This window comes from Nicotiana tomentosiformis, chromosome 11, assembly GCF_000390325.3.
Source record: "Nicotiana tomentosiformis chromosome 11, ASM39032v3, whole genome shotgun sequence".
Classification (NCBI taxonomy): Eukaryota; Viridiplantae; Streptophyta; class Magnoliopsida; order Solanales; family Solanaceae; genus Nicotiana; species Nicotiana tomentosiformis.
This window is the reverse complement of record NC_090822.1, coordinates 76,464,765-76,487,353: the sequence shown is the minus strand read 5'-3', so window position 1 is coordinate 76,487,353 and position 22,589 is coordinate 76,464,765. Positions and strand designations below refer to the sequence as shown.

General features: G+C 37.6%; 1 protein-coding gene across 1 annotated transcript; it reads right to left on the bottom strand.

Moving 5' to 3' along the window:
- Window positions 1-17,803: 17,803 nt before the first annotated feature.
- LOC104106287 (NAC domain-containing protein 35) lies at window positions 17,804-20,335 on the bottom strand. Its single transcript, XM_009614797.4, has 3 exons — window positions 19,747-20,335; window positions 19,363-19,631; window positions 17,804-18,792 (listed from the first exon to the last, which is right to left on the bottom strand). The coding sequence occupies exons 1-3, from the start codon at window positions 20,000-20,002 to the stop codon at window positions 18,133-18,135; spliced, it is 1,185 nt and encodes a 394-aa protein (XP_009613092.1). The 5' UTR covers window positions 20,003-20,335; the 3' UTR covers window positions 17,804-18,132.
- Window positions 20,336-22,589: the final 2,254 nt, after the last annotated feature.

The window sequence follows — 22,589 nt, the reverse complement described above, 5'->3', positions numbered from 1 at the left end:
CTGGGGAACTCAAAGCAATAAACTCTCGGACCCTTGAACTCCCAGACACCTCAGAAGATCCTGCACTAGCGGATGCCCTAGCTTGTTGCTGGGTAGCTACCAACTATGTCAATAAATGCACCGCACTCCTCAAGTCCTGATCTGATAGAAGCAGAGGGGGAACTGGATGTATGGTCTCCCTAGGAATCTCCTCAGGAGGTGGAGGAGCTGGTAATGGCTGAGTAAGGGTCTCTCCCTAGGCCTCAGATTAGGCCCCATCTACTAGGGGTACCCTGCTAGTCCCCTCACCTACTGCTGTATCTCTGCGCTGGCTGGCTGTAGCCTTCCTAGTCACCGTCATCTGTGCATGCAAATACCAACATGTAAGTTTAAATCAAATTTCCTATAACTCAAATTTGAAAGAACGGTAACCAACTCCTATATGCCCTGTAGTCCCCTGCTTATATAATGTGGTGCACCATACATCTATAAACAAGACCCTACTAGACACGACTTGTAGACTCCCTAGGACAGAACTGCTTTGATACCACTTTTTTCACGCCCCGAACCTGGGGGCGAGACCGGCACCCGGTACGTCACCTATCCTTGCGTACCAACTTACAACTAAGGGGCTCTGAACATATATTGTCATACTTTGGCCATGGGACACTTTGCAAGACAATTTGAGAAGCAAAATATAAAACTGAAGCAAAACTAGCGTTGACGAAATGTCAATAGAAAGCTAGACCGGCAAAGCCGTCATAACTACTACAGCTGACAAAACAACAAAATATACATACAAGGCCTACAAGCCCAACATACTGCACTAACTGACAGGATATGTCTACAAGCCTCTAATGATGGATGTACCATGATCGGAATAGGGCCCCAACCTACCTATAACCTGTATACATATATACATAAGATGTACACAAAACTTCTAGACCCGGCAACTCCGAAGGACGTGGAGTTTACCGATAAAGCTGAACTCGGGCAACACCTAATGAGAAGGTCTACCCGTCTGTCTGTCTGAACCTACACGCATGAAATGCAGTGATCACGCCCAACTCTAATCCTAAAAAGGATAAAACAGTCACTGCAAATATAATCCGGTCTAAAAGTTTGGAGTCGAATCCCACAGAGAACTAAGGCTTAGCTATAGCTTTTTAATATCACTAAGAAGACAAGTTTGAATAATTTTCTAAATTATAAAGATTGAGATTTATATTTCTAACGCATTAACTAGCATATACTAGAAAATGGTAAAATTATCAACTAACGAGACAAAGGGTTGGAGACTAAATTAAGTAGGTCTAGAGTTATGATTTCTGTAATTGTCGGAATCCTTCCAGCTATGTTTCCAACAATTTTGCCGATGTATTCTCTACTAATCATGAGCACTTTAGGTGTCGTAATTCTCTATAGAGAAACTACAACAATTTACTAGACATATTCTCTCGAACTACGCTAGTTGGCTTTATTGAACCGCTCACTATGACCACGTCAAGGCTTTGTTATTTCTAAACATACCTTTAAGCCCACTGTATTGATTTCTCACATACGTTAGGAGTGACGTTGTTCAACAACCACCTAAATATATATCCTTTCTCAAGAAATACATAATAAATAGGCACAATCAATCGATGGCCATTCAATCAACTGAAATAACATGTAGTTGAACAAATAGATAAATTCAAAGGCTAAATTATATTAAAACATAACAAGAATTCATCCTACAAAAGGTTCCATCAAAATCGTAGATAACAAATTAGCTATTCATAATAATATGCATAACTACAATACTAGAATTTATAACCAATAATAGAAATAGGAAGAAGGAAGTGAGAAACTTGTAGAAGAATTCTCCGCCTTGCTCCTAGTGTGTTCTTGCCTCCTTAGGTCTAAAGTGTGTCAAAAGTACTCAAAATACCGTTTTTCCATGTATATATACCAAGTAGGGTCGGTCCTAAATAATTATACCTTCTCCTACGCGAAAAAGGATACTTTTCCAGGTCAGGACATCTGCGGCCACGGATTTGACCGTAGATTTTGGCCAGTTTCTGCCTCACATCCGCGGCCAGTGCGCGGCTGCGCACCTTTTGCTCACTTTACACCCTGTTCTGTTTGGAATTTGGAGAACTGTAAAACATTATATTTTTAGCCCTTTGAATTAGATTTCTAACCATATATTGTGGAGCTAAAGTGGAGTTCTTAGCGAAATGTTATGTGCATTTTACTAGACAGTGCGCAATATGCCTACTTGATTCTTCGTTCGTTCTTAACTATACAATTTGATCCATGAACACGATCCCGGCTTAATTCCTTTGATTTTTATTCAGACTTCAAAGCTCCAAATCACTTGAATTAATTCCCTAACATCTACATAGCTAGAAATCACTCCTACAAGGCATAAAACACACAATTAGTGCAAAACACTAGCCATTAAAGTTCAAACTCAATTAAAGTGCAGTAAATTAGAGTGTAATAAGCGACTAAAATACCTAATTATAGCCTATCATCATGCAGCCTCCCCAGAAAAAGGGACGCCAGTACGAAATAATGTACCGAGTATGCAAGGCAATAAAATAACTTAAAGCTGAAACTGAACTGATAATATAATAACTGAAAGTAACTAGGAGTCAAAGATGATCTGGAGATATACTTACCCGCTGATACTAACTCAACTCTCTCAATATAGTAAGTAAAATAAATGTCCTTCCCTATAAGGCTCGAAACGTGTAACTGCTCCGCCGTAGTAGGCTCGCTCATAGGCGCTCGGCCATACTAGGCTCTGTATCTCGGCCATACTAGGCTCTGTATCTCGGCCATTCTGGGCTAGCTCATACGCACTCGGCCACAGTAGGCTCGGTATATAACTTACTATCTGATCAGAGGTTTCCAAATAGGGGCCTGGCCAACGATTATAGCTCGATGGTGGTGAAAATACTGTAATGTTATATATATATATATATATATATATATATATATATATATATATATATATATATATATATATATCCTCTCTCCCGATTGGATGAAGACAATACTCAATTGAATATAAAGTTTCGATAAAGGAAAATACTATAATTTATGAGACTACAATAATGTACATAAGTTCAGGAATACGAAATTCTCTTTATGCCTCGTTATAAACTCATGTAGTTACGAGATCATGCCAAATCCGTATGATATCCTTGGGAAAGATTGCACTGTATTCCCTTAGAATCGCAAAATCTCACGTGTCTTTGTAATAGAAAGAACATTATAATTGAATCACTTGAACATCTAAAGACCAAATGAAGCAGAATGGTTACAAATCTTCTAAGTATATGTTTACACGTAATGAAGAATGTAGTGACTTGTGTTTATAACTTTAGTTTGCCACCTTTCAATTTGATTTATGAGTCACTTAGTTTGAAGGGTGGGCTTCTACATTGAGAAATTTAATCTTTATCCAATAATTCCCTAATTTATTAGGTAATATCCCATTACCCAATAATTAACCAATTACCCACATAGTTAAGAATTATCTCAACTTACTTAAAATACTATCACTTTTAACATAACTTGTACACCTTACTATCATGGTTATGTAGTACCTTGTATGGCACTAGTCCATAAATACTGGGTATTATGGCTCGTACCATATTTTATCCCAAACCAACAGCCTTCAACGAAACTCATTTTCTTTGATTCGTTTACACTTTATATTTCACGGAACTTACTTATTGCTTGTTATAAATAGCATAAATGCTTATAATCTCAAGAAAATTTCATCCCCGAGTCTACGTCAATTAACCGAAGACAAAACTTTAACTTACGAAAACGCGAGATGTAACAATTGTGTTATGTGTGAAACGATGTATACACGAGGTGATGAGTGTGTACACGAAGGATGTGTGATTTATGACTAGATTTAACCTGAGGTTGCTCTTATTGCCTTCTTTTACTTATGAGATATCTACACTACGTGTTTCCTCTTTGGATGATTACTTGAGTTCGTGTTCCATGCTAAAGGTCATGTTTTAGGATTTGAACTTCCTAAATTGGCCAAGTTGGGCCTTTGTGAGACTGTTACTAAATTGAGTTAGCTTGATCATGCTTATATATTGGTCACCCATCCGCATTTCCCTTGTTGGTTTCTCCTTGTGCACTACGTTGGCAGGTTGTGAGTTTATGTCTTGATGACAATTATTGGTATGTTGTGTTGTTATGATGATGGCCCATGTGGATTGTTGGGCGGATTGTTCAGGTGTTTGCGCGAGGTTTGTGCCTTACTATTATTATTATTATTGATATTGCACAAGTGGCGAGACAAGGCGGGCTATATGCATATCGCGTTTGCGCTTATAGCGAGACAATGGATGATTATTAAAATGTGTGTGGCGAGACTAGGCGGGCATTTACGTTACTGTTGCACATGCGGTGAGATAAGGGTAGTTGTGTAGGGATGATATGTGATGGCCTGGGGGCATTTTATTGATGAAAAAGGAGTATTCTTGTTTGTGTTTGACTTCCTTGTGTGTGAATTTTACTTGATTTGCTGTGTTGTTCCCGATGTGCTACTCGTGTCTCTATTATTACTTGATGATTTGGCTACCATGATGGATTTACCTACATGGAGTTGTTATCTCATATTCTGTTGAGTTGTTGGTAACATAACAGATTGAAATAAAAAGAAAGGTTTATCCTGCATTACTTTATTTTATTCTTGATAAATTCCTTTGAACATGTTATTGGTAACTAACATGGTTGTGGTACATATTATGGCACAAAGTCTTTGTCGTGCATTTTGGTATATATTGTGGCACGGGGTCTTTGTTGTGCGATTGTGGTACATACTGTGGCGCGGGGTCTTTACCGTGTAGTTGGGGTATATATTGTGGCACGAGGTCTTTGTCGTGCGACGTGTGTCTTATGGCATGATGAATTTGTTGTCCGAGGGTGATTGATAATGTGGGCACGAGGTACCATGTGTGTATAATTCTATATGATCATTTATTGTCGAAACTAGACTTTATTTGTTCTGAATGGTTATCGATTGTTCTAATGGGATTACAATTATTGCCTTATGCTATACTTCATGTTGCTAGTCTTTTATACTTTGTACAGGTTATTTGACTAGTAGGTATCTTAACTTGAACCTCGTCACTACTTCACCGAGGTTAGTCTTGATGGTGTACTCATATATACTTCTGCACATTTTTGTGTAGATCCAGGTGGTGGAGATAACAGATCCAGGCAGTGAGAATTTTATTTGATCGTGAGGATTCAGGGTAGAGCTGCTTTGATCGTTGCAATCCCTTGGAGTCCATATCCTTACATTTGTGTTGTCCCTATTCGTACAATATTGTATTTGCGTTATTTCTATGTATTCAGTTAGAATTCGTGACTATGTACTACCTAGTCTTGGGAATTTGTTGTGATTATCATCGTGTTAGCTTGTATAATTTTTATTTCCGCATATATATTAAACTATACTCCATAATATCATGTTTTATAGGTTTAACTATTGTAATTGATTAGATTACCTAATTTTAGAGACTAGGTGACATCACGATCCTTAAGATGGAATTTTGGGTGGTGACAAGTTGGTATCAATGATTTAGTTTCATAGGCTCTACGAGTCACGAGCAAGTTTAGTAGAGTCTTGCAAATCGGTATGAAGACTTCTGTACTCATCTTCGAGAGGCTACAAAATTATTAGAAAAATTGCACTTCTTTAATTCATATTGTGCAGATTTATTGATTTTGGAGTTTCAGCCTTTGTCTTTCTATTCCCTCACAGATGGTGAGGACACAAGCTTCAACTATCAATAATATTTCCTCTAAGGACGATGTTGCTAGGGGCCAGGGCAGAGATAGAGGCTGAGGCCAAAGAGGGGCACGTGCTACAGCTAGAGCATCTGCTAGAGCAGCAGTTGAAGAGACAAGTAGCTCTGGTTGGGGAGCAAGCACTCGAGGCGCCTATTTCTACTCCCGGACTTCAAGAGACTTTATTGCACTTCCTGAGCATGTTTGGAACATTGGCTCAGGTGGTATTGAGCCTAGTCGCACCAGCTACTTTTCAGGCTCGGGGAGAAGCTCAGACTCCCACCGCCCATACTCTAGAGTAGCGAGCTCATATTGATTAGGCTCTATGTGCTATTCTGGTACAACCCATGACTGCGACTCAGCCTGAGGTCAGACCAGTAATGTCAGAGGAGGAGAAAAAGAGGTTAGAGAGGTTCAAGAAGTATCTTTCCCCTACTTTCAGTGGTGCAGATTCTGAGGATGCACAGGGTTTTCTATACCAGTGTCACCGTATTTTGCACACCAAGGGAATAGTGGAGTTCTGCGGGGTCGCCCTTACTACTTTCCATTTGACGAGTCCAACATATAGATGGTCGCAAACTTGTGAGGAGAGTAGGCCAGCTGGTGCAGCGCTACTTGCCACTTACTTTGGCTAAGTTCACTGATCTATTTTTTAGGGAGTGCGTTCCACAGACCCTCAGGGATGAGTTGCACATCGAGTTCAAACAGTTACGCTAGGGGACTATGACTGTGTCTGAGTATGCTATGAGGTTTGCTGAGTTATCTCATCCTGCACCTGCTTTGGTTTCCAATGTTAGAGAGAGAGTCCATAGATTTATTTAGGGACTTGGTTATGGTCTTGATTTTGGGATGGCATGGGAGTTGGAGAATGATACTCCATTTCATCAGGATGTGAAGATTGCTAGGAGGTTGGAGCGTATTCGCGGTCTAGTGTGGAATGATAGGGAGGCTATGAAGCCTCATGGACATGGAGGATCTACAGTTACCTATTTGGGGGCAGGGCACATCATGGTAGAGGTTTTGTTGGTTAGATAGTTTAATATGGACTTCAGGTTGCGTGGTGCTCCGGTTATCCATTGTCCTAGAGCACTCATTTTGGACATCTCCCACAGCCACATCAGCGGAAAGGTTGCTTTGAGTGTTCGGATATCAGGCACATGGTGAGGGAATGTCCCAGACTACATGCAGGTGTACCTAAGAAAAGTACACTGGCCATAGGTTTCTCTCTAGTTGCTACTACACCTACACAACTAGCTAGGGATAAGGGGTAGGCGGGTAGAGGGAATCCTAGAGAGGGAGGTCAAGCCCGTTGTTATGCTTTTCTTGGCAAGATTGAGGATGATGCACTAGAAGATGTCATTATAGGTATGGTTCCAGTTTGGCATAGAGATGCATCAGTTTAATTTGGGTTCTATTTATTTGTACGTGCCATCCTATTCTGATTCATGTTTGGATATGCCTCATGGTTTGTGAATACCCCTGTTTATGTATCTATGCATGTTGGAAGATTCTATTATGGTAGACTGTGTCTATCATTCTTGTTTAGTCACTATTGGGGGTCTTGAGACTAGGATTTACCTTCTGTTACATAATATGGTGAATTTTGGATGTGAGTTTGGGATGGGTTGGCCACGATTTACGGTTGAGGTGCTCTGTAGGCATGGGGAGTTTGTTGCATATTGTGGTTTTTCTCTATGGTATTGAGTTAGTGAAAAGTTTTCGGTTGACGGGATGTTTATCCTACTTGTGATTCCAAGTTGAGGATGGGATCCTCGTGTTTCCATATGGATCAGTATGTTTGGGTCGGGCAAAGTGCCGTGGTAGGGTTATGTTAGGATGAGATTCTTTATGGTTATTTGGTGTGCATTGCTTCTTCCTTGTGGGATGGATTCATAGTATGGTACCGATGTGGAGTTGTAGTTGTTGGACTTATCGGATAGTTCTCTCGTGAGTTTCTCTTTCTATCTTCAGTTACATTCGAGTGGTTACTTGTTGGGTGCGGATTGCGACATATGAGACTATATGGCTATTGGTCTGGCTTGTCTGTCAGATATCTTGTACTAGGCGAGCTGAGATCATTGGACCTGGAAATAGTGCAATCATATTTGAATAAGGTAAGTATGGATAAGAATGTCATTGGTCAGCTTAGAACATAGCGTTGGTTCTTGTGGAGCGAGATATCTCCACGACTTGTTGCCTGGGAACGTGGTTATTTTCACACGTTTCTTACATCGTTATTAGTGTTTTGAAGGTTTAGAACAAGGGTTTTATCTGATACGAGGCTATTTGCATGCATCAGGTATGGTAATGGGCAGCTATTGCGGTCAGATGTGTTGCTAATGATGAGTTATTATGTGTGGTCATACCTTGTTAAGGTATTTATGATTCGTTGCAGCTGGTTAAGGTTAATACAATGTGTATATGTGAGAATCAGGTCTTTGGGGGAGGCTTGAATGTTGAAATTTGGTTCTAAGGCTTATTGGTTAACGCTGAATGGAGTAATCTTCAGTCGAGGTGGTGTTGATGGGCTTATGAGTGTTGGGGTGACATGAGATCACCCATGTGTATGTGTATGGTAGGTTTATACAGTGATTTGATGCCTTTGGAACGACTCTTGGCACATTCAAGGACGAATGTTTGTTTAAGAGAGGGAGTACACAAAACGACCCGACCGGTCGTTTTGTGTATTTAAGCTTCGTTTCCCCTTGCAAAGCTTTCTATATGTGTATTTGTGGTTATGTGTTTTGTGGGGATGGTTGGTTAAGTTTTGGGAAGGTCTGGGATTGATTCTTCTTAGTTTGGAAGCTTAAGTTGGAAATGTTGATTGAAGCTTTTGTGAAAACGACCCCGGAATGGTATTTTGATGGTTCTAATATATTCGTATGGTGATTTTGGACTTTGGCTTATGCTCGTAATTGTATTCGGAGGTTCATAGGTGGATTTCGCTATTTTTGCCGAAGGTTTGCAATTTGAAAGTATATAAATTTTATAAATTTGATCATGGGTTAACTTTATGGCTATCAGGTCTAGATTTTGGTTTCGGAACTTGGAAAGGTCTGTTTTGTTATTTGTGACTTGTGTGCAAAGTTTGACGTCATTTCGAGTTGGTTTGATAGGAATCAGACGCTTAGTTGTGTTTGTAGAAGTTCTTGAGTTTCATTGCAATTTCTATGCATTTTGGTGTTCGATTCGTGGTTTGAGTTTGTATGATGTTTATGTTCTTTTTTGGATGTATCGTGTGAAGCCCCGGGGGCTCGGGTGAGTTTCGAACGTGTTTCAGAGTGTTTCAGGCAGTTTCAATTTTGATGGTTCTTTGTGTGTGCTTCAGGTGTCGCAAATGCGAGATCCTGTTCACATTTGGGTACGTGATAATGACTTCCACAACACCAACACCAATAACTCAACAAGAAGGTATTCCACGAAATAATAACATCAAGTAAGAGTATTTTAACAATAAAAGGGGTAACAAGACAATTAGGAAGGTAGCAACTTCAATTAAGCATATAAGAGCAATTACAACAACAAAGGGTATAACAAATGCTAACAACATCTATTAGATAATGTGAGAGTAAATTTAACAATAAAAGATGTAACATGTTATAACTAATTCAAGTAAAGTCATGGAAGAGTTCTAAAAGTCTAAACCAGGCAAAATACCACATATAGTCTGTGTACACACTCGTTACCTTGTGTACACATCTTTCACATAGTACAATTAGCACAAACAACCCATGTCCTAAGGGGTAGTTCCCCCACACAAAGTTAGGCAAGATATTTATATCAACTAGGCCAAATCAACCCTCGAATATAGCTTTTACCCTAATATTTGCCTCCACACAGCTCAAATCTAACCAAAAATAACTTATTATCATCTAACAATGTAAGGGAAATCAATTACAATAGATAAAGCTTTGATCTTTACACAATTCCCAAAAGGCCAACAAAAGTGAACCCTAGGCTCGCCCGGTCAAATCCCGGGTCTAGGGGTAGATTCTGACTACCCATAAACCCACGAATCCTCAATTTTCCTCTTTGATTCTCATAAATTTGATGTTAAATCTAAGATATAATCATGAAATATAGTGGGAAATTGATTAGAATCACTTACCCAATGTGTTTGTAGAAGAAACTCCCCACTACAAATCGCCTCTACCAAGTCTAGGATTCTAAAATGAGAGAAAATGATATAAAATCCCAACTCCCAACCCTATTGTTCAGTTACAGATGTCGCAATTGCGACACTGGGCTCGTAATTACGAACCCTGGCAATTGCAAAGAAAAGCTTGGAATTGCGGCTACTGACACAGTGAGGAGATGTCGCAATTGTGATAAAGACATCGCAATTGTGAAGTCTATTCTCCTCGCAAATGCGAGAAAAACATCGCAATTGTGATACCTGAGCCTCCCCTACCATGTTCGCAATTTGCGAGGCTGGTGCTCGCAATTGCGACATTAGAGCACCAACACACCAGTAAGTCCACTTTCAGTCCATACCTTCCCGAATTCCGTTTGAAACTCATCCGAGCCCTCGAGGCTCCAAACCAAACTTTCACACACATCTAAAAACATCATACGAACTTGCTCGGGTGATCAAAACACAAAAATAAGAAGTAGAACTGCGAATCAGACATCTAAACGCATGAATTTAAAAGTAAAATTCAAGAACCTCTAGAATTGCAACTATGTGTCTGAATCCTATCAAATAAACTCCATTCTAAATAGTATAACAGACGTATTCCAAGTCCCAAAACCATATTCCAAACCCGATAGCCAAAGTTCAACCTACGGTCAAACTTGGAAATTCTTCTAAACCTCAAATTGCCAACCTTCGGCAAAACAACACATATCAACCTACGAACCTACTAATTCGATTTCGGGCATACGCCATGTCCAAAATCACTATACAATCCTATCAAAGCCATCAAAACACCGCTCTGGGGCCGTTTTCCCAAAAGTCAAAAATTGGTCAACATTTTTAACTTAGGACTTTAAACCAAGAGCCAAGGATCATAATCAACCCAAAATCTTCCCAGAATTAAACTATCCGTCCCCGCAAGTCATAAAGCCACAAATGTACATGTGTAAAACATCAAAAGAGGAAATGAGGATCAAATACACAAAAAGACCGGTCAAGTCATTACATTTCCTTTAAAATCTCATGATTTAGATATTAAATCTCATAAATAATCATGTTATATAATCATAATCGTGTCAAAATTACTTACCCAATAGTTTGGTATGAACACATCCTACTAAAATTGCATCCCACCAAATCTAGGGCTCAAAATGTGATAAATGAGACTAAGTCCCGAAATTCCAAATTATATGCCCAGCCGTAGAAGTCGCATATGCGACCCTAGGTTTGCAAATTGGACTACCAAAAATGCGACCCATTGTTCGTAAAAGCAAACCCTTCCAAAATCACCCTAGAAGTCGCAAATGCAACATAACATCTGCAAATGCGAATCTGGTAGGAATCGCAAATGTGAGACTTGTATCACAAATATGGCATGCCTCAGACCAGATCCTCATCGCAAATGGGAACTATCTAGCCGTCAGCCCATCTCACAAATGGGATCACCTCCTCGCAACAAGTTCGTAGCATGTATGATGATTGAAATGCACATTAGTTTGTGTCTGGGAGGTTCCGAATGAGTTTTGGGTGCTAAATGAAGATTTTGCGATTGCTGATTTTCTGGTGCAACAATTTCAAAAATACCGATTATGTCCCTAAAATTTTCAGACTTCCTTTAAAACTTCAAAATATCATATCTCCCTCATTTTAAGGCCACAATGGGTGACTCAAAAGGCTTTATTGGGTGTAATCTCGCAAGGATTATGTTGTGATTATAAAATGTGAGTTTCGGGGCCATCTAGGATCTGATTTGGGCTAGGACAACTACTGTATTATTTTTACTTAATTATTTCGGAATTTAGCTATTTTTTCTCACAAAGTTTTGGAGCTTAGGGAGAGGCGATTTTTGAGACAGATTTTGTCTACTCCATTGGGGTAAGTAAACCTAACTCTTTATGATTATAACATGAATCTATCATTAATTTTGGCTCTAAATCAAGGAATCTTAAAAAAGAAAATAGGGTTTTTGTCTTGAAATATAAGAAAGTGTATTTTAGGGATTATGGCAAAACATTTCTAAAGTGGAAAATGGAGATTTGAATCCCGATTTAAAGTTGGTTTTGGACGAAACTTGTATATTTGAACTCGTATTGGAGTGGGTGTTCAGAATATATCAGTTTTGTCGAGTTTTGGGGTGCCTTTTTGGTCGACTTTGTGTATTTGTATCAAGATCAAAATTTTATTGTTTTTGGGGTTATTTTTTATGGCTTTGTTTTATGTTATTGTTATTTTTGGCTAGATTCGAGTCGTTTTGAGGTCGATTCGCGTGGGAAGGCATTTTTAAAGTATTGATTTGGCTTGTTTGAGTAAGTATCTTGCCTAACTTTATTGAGAAAATTTTTCTAATAAATGATATTGTTTTCTACATGCAGGGGTAATGCATATGCGAGGTGACGAGCATATATGTATGTGCCAGGGTTATCCATGCTCGGGGTAAATTATATGCTTCTTTGTGCCTTGTTGAATTTAGTGGCATTTTGACCTATTATGCTTTATTTACTTCTATGACTAAATAAGTTAATTTATCCATGATGGAGATCCTGTTAAAACATATGACATATTAAACGAATTTAATGAGCTCTTTCTGAGATTGTCGAGGTACTTAACTTGGTCGTAGAAATTCTTATACCATGAACATACATATGTACCTGTTATTTTCATGTTACTTGAGCTTCTTTATCCATAATACGAGACTACAATTGGGGCCTTAGGGCAATGTTTGGCACGATGCGTATTTACGTGCGATTGATATGATGTTGGTGCTATAGGTATTTCCCTGCTGCTGAAATGAGATTGGCATGTGGGTTGTTTCCGTGCGGAGAGGATGGGAGTTGGACCTTACGTTATGGTAACTCGTTCCTTAGACACATGCATGTACTCGCCTTGGTTTATAATTATGTTTTTTATGTTGTGTGTTACTTTCATGTCTATATTTCCTTAGTTAATATACCTATATGTTTCATGTTTAGTCTGTTACTATAGATTTATGTCCCTACCATGTTTGTTATCGTTACATCTACGCTTTCTACTTGATTTATTACAGTTACATGTAATTACCTATTTCATGCATTTACTTGTTACGTGTTTTTACTTGCCTTTACCTGTTACCAGACTTTACTTGCCACATGCCTTTACTTGCCACACGCCTTTACTTACTATATTTCATTACTTGCTACATGCTCCCCACTTGTTACATGATCTCACTTATTAAATGCCTCCACTTGATACTTGTTTTTACTTGCCATACACCTTTCCTGGTTTCATGTCCTACTTTTCTATGCTTAGTCGGATTGGGTGACTATTAGATTAGTTGTGTGTTTATGCTTTATGGAAGCACTGTCATTATATGGGAGACTATCTCTCGGGTACTAGGTTGCCCATCTTACTTTGTTTGAGTTTGTATTTCCTAGTTGAATTCAACGTGTTCATTTTCTTGGCATTAAGTTGTGAAATTTCCTGTCCTTGGTTGTTGCTGAATAATTTCATATGAACTGGTATATATTTGAATCGGGTTGCACGTCGTAACGGTATATATATTGATATATGGATCGGATTGCCCGTCATATATATATATAGATCGGGTTGTACGGTGTAATGTTATAAATATAATGATATTGGGTTGCACGCTGTAACAGTATTAATTAATATTGGGATAGGGTTGCACGCCGCAACAATATTAATTAATATTGGGATCGGGTTGCACGCCGCAATGGTATTGTTACTGATATTTGGTTATGATCTATGCATGTACTTCATGATTATTGTTTCCTTAGTAGAAATGGTTTATAAGGTTATGTCTTGTTTTCCATGTCTATTAACTTGTTAAGTAGCTCTCCAGTTGATGCTCTTACTATTATTTGATATATCTCTTGCCTTGTGTTCCTGCTTACCATCTGCACAAGTAGATAGTAAGTGAGTGTCTTTTGACTTTAAAATATCATCACTACTTTACCGAGGTTAGTCAAGAGTTTTACCGAGTACTTGAGATTGGTTGTAGTCATACTATACTTCTGCACCTTGCGTGCTGGAGCTAAGCAACTGTGGAAAATAAAGTCTTGCATTGAAGATGTACTTGCGTTTCGGATATAAGCTACCATTCATTTTTGGTAGTTTAGGATTGTACTTGTGTTTATATATCTTCAAACAGATGAAGTATTTATTTTTGTACTAGTTTTGTAAATCTGAATCTTAGTGGCTCATGACTTGTACTACCAGTCCTTGGGATGTAAAACAGAATTCAGTCATTTTACTTCTTGTTATTAATGATCTTTCACTTGAATTACCTTATTCTATGTTTGACTTAACTAACACTGGGGTTAGGTGCCATCACGACTGGGTGGATTTTGGGTCGTGACAAGTTGGTATCAGAGCACTAGGTTCATAGGTTCTACAAGTCATGAGCAAGTGTCTAGTAGAGTCTTGCGGATTAGTATAATAACACCCATACCTATCTTCGAGAGGCTACAGGGCATGTAGAAAACTTTCCTTCTTTCTCTCCTTATCGTGCGACCTTGTTTCAGCTTCAAACCTGTATTTTCGATTTCCTCCCATTCATTTGTATGAGATGTGGAGCACTCAGTATTAGTGCGCAACGATGACTTGTGATTTTGTGGATAGGATGCGAAGGGCTATGGATGCTTGATCATCGTCTTGATGTGTTGTGCCATTTTGAGATGCGGTGGTGTTGGTGGATCTTTCTGTTGTTTATTTGTTGGATGAAGATGGTTCTTATATATTGTTGACGAGTGTAGACTCGAAAAGATTAATTGATTGCATAGTAGTTGTGACCATGGTAGGGTCATAGAGAGATATCGGTTGGAGGCTAAGCATGTGGGTTATCTCCTATGAGAAATTTTGAGGTTGTGTGATTCTTGTAAGGGATTCTATGAAGAGTTTTGCTACAATCTGAGTTTGGATCACTAGAGGATGTTTGCACGACTGTCACGAGGATGAGTATGCACTTGGCAAAGTCTTTGGAATGCTTTATGACTAGTGTTACATGAACTTATGAAGTACTCAACTGGATAACGGCATGAGGTCATGGCAAGATAAGCCGAAAGGTACTTATAAGCTGGTTTGAGTTGCTTATAAGCATATGCAAACACCCTAAGGATGGTCATTTTCCACACACCAAGTACCACATTAATTACAAAGTTAATTAATTACCTCATTCTCAACTACTACTGTAATTTGACAGCCAAATCTTGAGTTGGTGTATAGGTAGATCTGATTGTGAAAGACCTATTACTGGATAATTCATGGGTAGAGCCAAAGAGTGTGAATGACTGCATCAAAGATGTAGTGCTAGTACATTTAAGACTTCTTAATTGGCTAGTTGTAAATAGCCTCAGGGCTAGGGAAAAAAGGATTATATTTGACCTAGACTGAGGTATTGATGGTGATTTTCTAATCTCACAGAACAGAATGTGATATGATGAGATAGAATGCAATAAAAATAAAGACATGGAATGGGTTACCTACTCTTAACGGGCAAAGCGAGCCCCTTTATTCTGAATTCTTTAATTCAAAATCAATCAAATCTCCCCAAATAGGATTCGAAACTACGACCAATTTGTTAACAGCCGACCGCTCTACCACTGAGCTACTGAGGAACAACAGGAGATTCGATCTCATAGAGTTCAATTCTCGTTCTCAACCTATGACCAATATGAGCTCGAAGCTTCCTTCGTAACTCCCGGAACTTCTTCGTAGTGGCTCCCTTATATCCTTCATTTCAGAGGGAACCTCAAAGTGGCTCTATTTCATTATATTCCATTCATTTAATATCCCTTTGGTGTCATTGACATAACAGATGTCGTTTCTAGTTTATCTCTTTCTATTTCTTTTCTATGTATGGAAAGTTCAAAAATCATCATATAATAATCCACATAAATTGCAATAGAAAAGAAATAAGGGAGGTTTGTGATAATTTTTCAATCTTTTCTACTAGGTAATCTAGGATCCTTATGCATGAAGATAATCAATTTGGTCGTTGTGGTCGGACTCTATTATGGATTTTTGACCACATTCTACATAGGGCCCTCTTATCTCTTCCTTCTCCGAGCTCTGGTTATGGAAGAAGGAACCGAGAAGAAGGTATCAACAACTGGTTTTATTACGGGGCAACTCATGATGTTCATATCGATCTATTGTGCGCCTCTGCATCTAGCATTCGTAAAATTGGTAAACTACAGGTGGATGCTTGACGAGTTGAAACGTGGAAGTAAAGACAAGTAGGATAAGAGTCAGCAAATAGCCGGCACCAGTTACGAATATGTGACCGATGCTGGGTAAGTTCCGGGGACAGTGAAATCGAAGACGAAGATTTGAAAGGAAGACATCAATTGGGAAATAATGCATTCAATGAGCAACCGTTACAAAAAATCTTTTTATTAATTCTCAACCGTTTCTCAGCCATCAAGAAGGGTTTTATTCATATTAAAGGAGAGCTTGATTTGGGGATCTTGTCTCCCTGAATTGAGTTATAAATAGAAGAACTCACAAAAACATTTTGTATACACAAAGCCAAAATTTGCTCTCACTATATAAAACTTCTTTCTCTCTTTTTTGTTCTTCATATTATTCTTTTTATTGCCACCGGAAGAGCTAAGCCCACAATCAGGCTTGTACTTTCTTCAAATTTATTTTGTTCATTTATTTATGTTTTTAGCTATTTTATATTCTTGGATCAAAACAATTTACATATCTATAAATTGCGGTACAAATTTAACTATATCGTTTTACGGGTAAACAATGAGTATATGCCATATATATACTTCTTTGAAATTGATACATAGGCTAGCTAGGCAAAGCAATGTCGGGCTAAATCCAGAATGGAACGAAAGTTGCACAAAAAGTGACATACCAGGCATGGCATGGACCTCTCTAAACGCACGCCATCAAGTTACAAAACCATCTTTCTGGCTCCTTCAATAATATTAAATATAACAGCCTAGCTAATAAGCTACACAATTCCAAAATTACAGCTACGCCTAATGAACTTCCCAAACAGGCTAACTGATATATAGTAGCTCAAATTAATAAAGAGGATATAGGACTATCTACTTCTTCTGAAAGATAGTATATATATTATATTACTATCAGCAAATATGAGGGAAAAATTCATATAGCAACACTAAATTAAGCAATGAGTTCTACATATTTTTTTCTTTTAATCCATGCGTGAAATCTTTCTAGGGCCACTTATTTCTGTCTTCAATTTTAGATCTTGGCTTGTGACAATGGGTCCAACCACGTTCCTACATTCTCCATGGTAATTTTGACTCTTTTGTAGACGTTTGTGAACCAATCATATTATTCCATGGATCACTTTGAGTAATGAAGAGATACACAGCTTCTACGTTTATCCCTTTTGAATTATTAATAAAAACTCCACCTTCGGAAAATTTTCAAGTTACATAAATCATTCTTGCTGATCATCTAACTCTGTATGGTCAATAGACTAGCAGAAGAGGTAGAGAGTCTTTATTCAATGGACTCAACTGAACCCCGCATTTATGACACAGAACAAATATCATTAAGTTTTTAATAAGTATGTAAATTCTAAACTCATAATATTAGAAGTACAATGAATTCAATACTAAGTACAGGTTGAAAGTTTCACCAAGTTTAAATCTTGAAATCTGCCTCTGACTAGCAGATACTAATGAAAGCAGTCCTTACGACGACTTGATTTCATGAAACTCTAGATTCAGTTTATTGGTTTTTCATCTTGCTATAAACACAAAGTTTAAACTTCACACTTATTTCATACTTTGGTCCAATTTCTCCCTGATGTAGAAAGTATATAACTAGCATCAGCAAAGAAATCTCTTTTACTATATAGAAAGAAACACAAGTTTGATGCCATAAGCCTAAGAACATAAAATTAGCTGCTACTTTATTTACTTCAAGACCAGTACAGCTTATTATTACAATCATAATAAGAAGCTCTAAGTTAAGAGCTAATACAGTAGTGATTTAAAATTAATACTAGTTGAGTTAAACCCAAAACCCTAATAAAATATACCACATAATAATCTGGACCAGCTGCACTAACTAACTTATGATGGATAATTAAAAATATTAGTAGATGAGAAAAAAAAAAAAGACTTAGAACAAAGTAGTGGCAGCAACAACAGCAGATATTATATAGACTTATCTCCCTATGTGCATATAGGTGCAGCTCAATATGATGAGATTAATTACTTGAAGGGGTTATTGGGTTGATAGTCTTTGCAACTACCATCTGTTTGAACTGAGTTCCAATCCCATAATCTTTCCGAGAAAGCCGACGGCTGAAGAGATCCTTGAAGCAGTAAATTAGGTTGTGGCTGTTGTGGTGCTAATTGTGGCTGCAACAATGTAGAAAACTGATGGGTTGCTATAGATGCTGCAGGAATATTATGGTTACTGAGGTTTTGAAAATGCTGCTGATGATTGTGAAGGTTCTGGAAGTTGACTAATCTTTGGAGATCATCAACAGCTGCGGTGTTATTAGGTGAAATTAAAGAAGAGAATGGTGTTATGGTGGATGTTGTGAGAGCTGTTATTTGATGAGAACTGAGCCCGAGAGATGTACCAACATGACGATGATGATGATGATGATCGGTGCTAGTACTACTTGCAGTACTATTTTCGTTCAATTTTTCGTCGATTTGCTGGGAATTAGATTGTCCTACATAATTGGGAGAGAGTAATAATGGATCTTGCACTACTTGTGGATGGTGATGTTTCTTGATAATTGAATTGTGAGCTCTTGATGAAGAAGAAGATGATGCCCTTGTTGTGGGAAGTGAACGAGGGAGAGATGGATGGTCTTCTACTCCAGGTCTTTTGTAGACACGGCAAAGTGAAATTTCAGCCTGAAAAAACAAATTACTATAAGCATAGTATCATGAATTGTTTATCAGTTTCTTGGATATTTATTCTATATTAATTACTTGTGTCATCTACACTTCAAAAGTGAATAAGCGGTGATTAACGTGGTATGTTAGCTGCGGACATCATGGATTTCTTTCTCAATTATTTTTTTCCTCATACAAATTAAAGAAAAAAAATTCTTCTTCATAAATTTGCACCCTTTCATCATTAAGATGTAATATAAGTTTCTTTCTGTATAGACTTTTGGATCTATACACCTTTTACAACCTTATAATCAAGAAGAGAGGAGATAAAGATCATTAAGCAACATATCTAATTTCTTTAGTGGGGAAAAAACTAGGTTTTTAATCAACCAATTATATCAAGTACTGATTTTTTTGTGCATCCCATTTTGGAACAAACGAGAAACACAAGATTCAAGCTCGATATCGACCTATTTGTAGTCTAGAGTACAACTGAAAATCATGAAGAAAAACAAAAGGATTTTGTGAAGTTCCTCAAATTTGGATCAGATTAGTAAAATTTCTTCCTTTTTCTTTTACATCATTTACCTTTTGTAAGCGTTCAGTCTCATGGTGAGGGAGGCGATATTCATTCATGATCCAACTGGATCGGATGCCTTTGGGAGCTTTCCCAGAGTAAAAAACTAAAGTCTTTTTCAAGCCAATCGGCCGAGAACTTTCACTTCGAATCATTCTGTCAGCTCCAGTAGCCTTCCAATAGCCTGAAGTTGTCACTCTGTTAGGCCTATCCCCATTTCTATACTTCCTATCTCTTGGCACATAGAAAAACCATTCCTTCTCTCCGATCGCTGCCATGGCTAAAACACGAAATTAAAACCAAGTAGGGGAATTAATCACAAGAAATAATAAACCAAGTACTTAGAGGAAAATAAGAGATTGGAACAAAAAAGGAGAAACAAATATTATTTATACCAGGAAGTTCCCAAGGGTCATAGCGATAAAGATCAAGAAAAGTGATGAGTTCAACATTGAAACGTTTGCCCTCAACCTTACGGCGAAGGTAAAACTCTACAAGTTCCTCTTCAGTAGGGTGGAATCGAAAACCAGGCATGACCATGTCATGTTCATGCTCATCATCAGCATCATGATCATGATCTCTCTTGTTGCTGCTGCTGTCATCTTGCTGTTGTTGGCTTTGGCTCATGCTTGTAAATGGGGCAATTGCCATAAAATAAATAATAATACTAGTAGTAGTTGTAATAGCTAGCTTCCCTTTCTACCACTACTACTACTACCTCTAAGCTTTATTCTTTAATACCAGTAACTTTTTATCAAGGGAATCCAACTCCCTATCTTTTGGCTAAAGTTCCTTTCTTCCTCCCTTTATATTACATAGAGCAATTGTACGATAATTGCACAGGGATAGATAAATATGGCTCTTTAAAATTGTCCTACTCCACCCCCCACAGGTTTAAGAAGTCTTAGTCTTCTTTTATTTTAACGGGTTAGAACAAAATAAAGGAATATTTTTTTCTTTTCATATTTTTCATTTGGAGGAATGGTGGGGTGGGGATAGGAGTAAATAGAAAGATCAACATAGCTTTCAGCCTCTACATTGAAGATGTTTAAAAAGAGAAAGGGACATCCCAAAAGGGGGACAGGGTGACTAGCGGTGGGTTTGGAACTTTCTTAATTTCTACCATAAAAGCTTTTTTGTTTTGCTTAGTAATATTTCTTTCCCGGTTTTCACACATTATTTTAAGTAAATTTTTTCACCTTACCAACCCAATATCAAATACTCCTTCTTTCTAAAAACTTGTGGTCTAAAGTCTAAAATAAAACATAAAAATTTATATGGCTATAACAATTATCTCATTAAAAAAAAATTAAAATTAAATTATTTCTAAATAAGAAAGTATGCTATATATTTTTTGGGACATACTAAAACTGCAAGTATGGTACATAAAATTAGGACATAGGGAGTATTATGAAAGAGCAATATAATAGCTATTAATAAGGTAGAATATTTTCTTACTTATCACACATGGCGCATGAGTGCAATCTTCAAAAGGAAATGGTCAAGCACAAAAGAGGAGCGTATTAGATAGAGTTGAAAAAAGTCTAATATGCAAAGTAAAGTTTCCCGTAAAAAAAAGGGTGTATAAAGGGGAAAAAGGGGTGTGTAAAGGGATTTTGCTAGAAGCTCGAAGGTAAACTATGTATTAAGCCATTCAATTATAACATAACTCTTTCCAGACTCATAATGAAAGAGCTAGTAAAGAAAGGAATCAAACATGGAAATTTCAATGTTTTTGTTCATGGGTCATCACCACCGGGTTTTATTTTGTCATTCTTCTTAGCGAATGGATTAAGGATTACATTATCTATTTCGACTAATACTTATAATGAATTATCCCAACCGAGAACTACTATATTATTCGGAACACTAATACGTGTAATGACGCTATTTAGTTATTATTAACATAGTTATCTTCCTTAACCAAAAGAACTGCACTGAGTAAGAGAACCTATCAATCATTATTTAATAGTTTAGTAAAATTAAAGTACGTACATTTCATGAGTATCGAAAATATTCTTTTGCAGATTTTGGGAATTTTTTAGAGATCAGTTTATATGGACGTACTGTGTATTTAGATGTGTAACGTTGTAGCAAAGAACTTTGTGAGTGTAGTTAACACTAAATCCTATAATCGCGATTCTAACAATTTAGAGTAAATTTTGGGCAATAAAAATCAAATCAGCATGGAACGTCAATTGACAAAGTTACTGGAAAGATTAAATCTTCACTCCACCGGGAACCTAAAATCAAATTACTAGTGTATACGGGTAAAACCGAGATAACATGAACGTCTCGTACTAAGGTCCGCACGGAGTGTTTGTAACCGAACTCGATAAGACAATACTTCCCCGATCCCAGAACGAGCTCCGAGACCTCGGAAAGCACAGTAGCGATTACACACGACTAACAGAGGGCGCGATATCCGCACCCCACCGGATATCACGGCACAAATCTCCCCGACATCGGCAGCAAATCAGTCATTGACTAAAAAGGGAGATTTTTACCCTTTTTAGAATTGTACTAGGGATAAAACTCCCCTACTATATAAAGGGGAAGTTTCATTTCTGCTTCTTAGTTATTGAAAAGTTCTAATTTTAACCATAGCTCTTCATATACATTTGGCTGCAAATCGAGGGTCCGGCCGAGGGCAGAACTATTGCTAAGCTTAAATCCGAGCCCGGATTCAACATCACAACCGGTTTGGATATCCACAGTACCTTTAATTCATTTATCTAACATTCATGATCATTTGTATTAAATCAATCCACGTATCTTTAAAATCGCGTATAAATTCAATTGTTATCCATTTTAAGGTACACAACTAGCACTGTCCCTTTCCTATTAACATATGGAAAGACAAAATCGACTACAAAATTGTTGCACTCTACTGAATTGGTAGGATAAATACTCATCCTAATTAACCTCCTTTATCTAGGAAAATTGACACTAATTAATTAGCCATTGATATATCTCTTAAAGTGATGGATTGATCGGGGACTGGATAGCACCTAAATATCTTGAAGTTTACTTATAATGGAACTGATCAATGACAAAATAGATGGATTCTTGCAAATTCTTGCAATAACATAGTACTTTATCTGAAAAAAGATCAAAACCGCACGTATACCTGCTTTTACGTACAAATTCAGAAAGGTTAGGTTGTGGATTATTTCCAGTAAAATTGATCTAAAATAACAAAGATAAATTTACCGGTACGATCAATAGCAAACCCTTA

Coding starts and splice junctions, on each gene's coding strand:
- LOC104106287 (XM_009614797.4), bottom strand. CDS start 20,002: ATGGCAATTGCCCCATTTACAAGCATGAGCCAAAGCCAACAACAGCAA. Junction 19,632..19,746: donor TGACCCTTGGGAACTTCCTG/GTATAAATAATA, acceptor TTCGTGTTTTAG/CCATGGCAGCGATCGGAGAG. Junction 18,793..19,362: donor AGACTGAACGCTTACAAAAG/GTAAATGATGTA, acceptor TTGTTTTTTCAG/GCTGAAATTTCACTTTGCCG.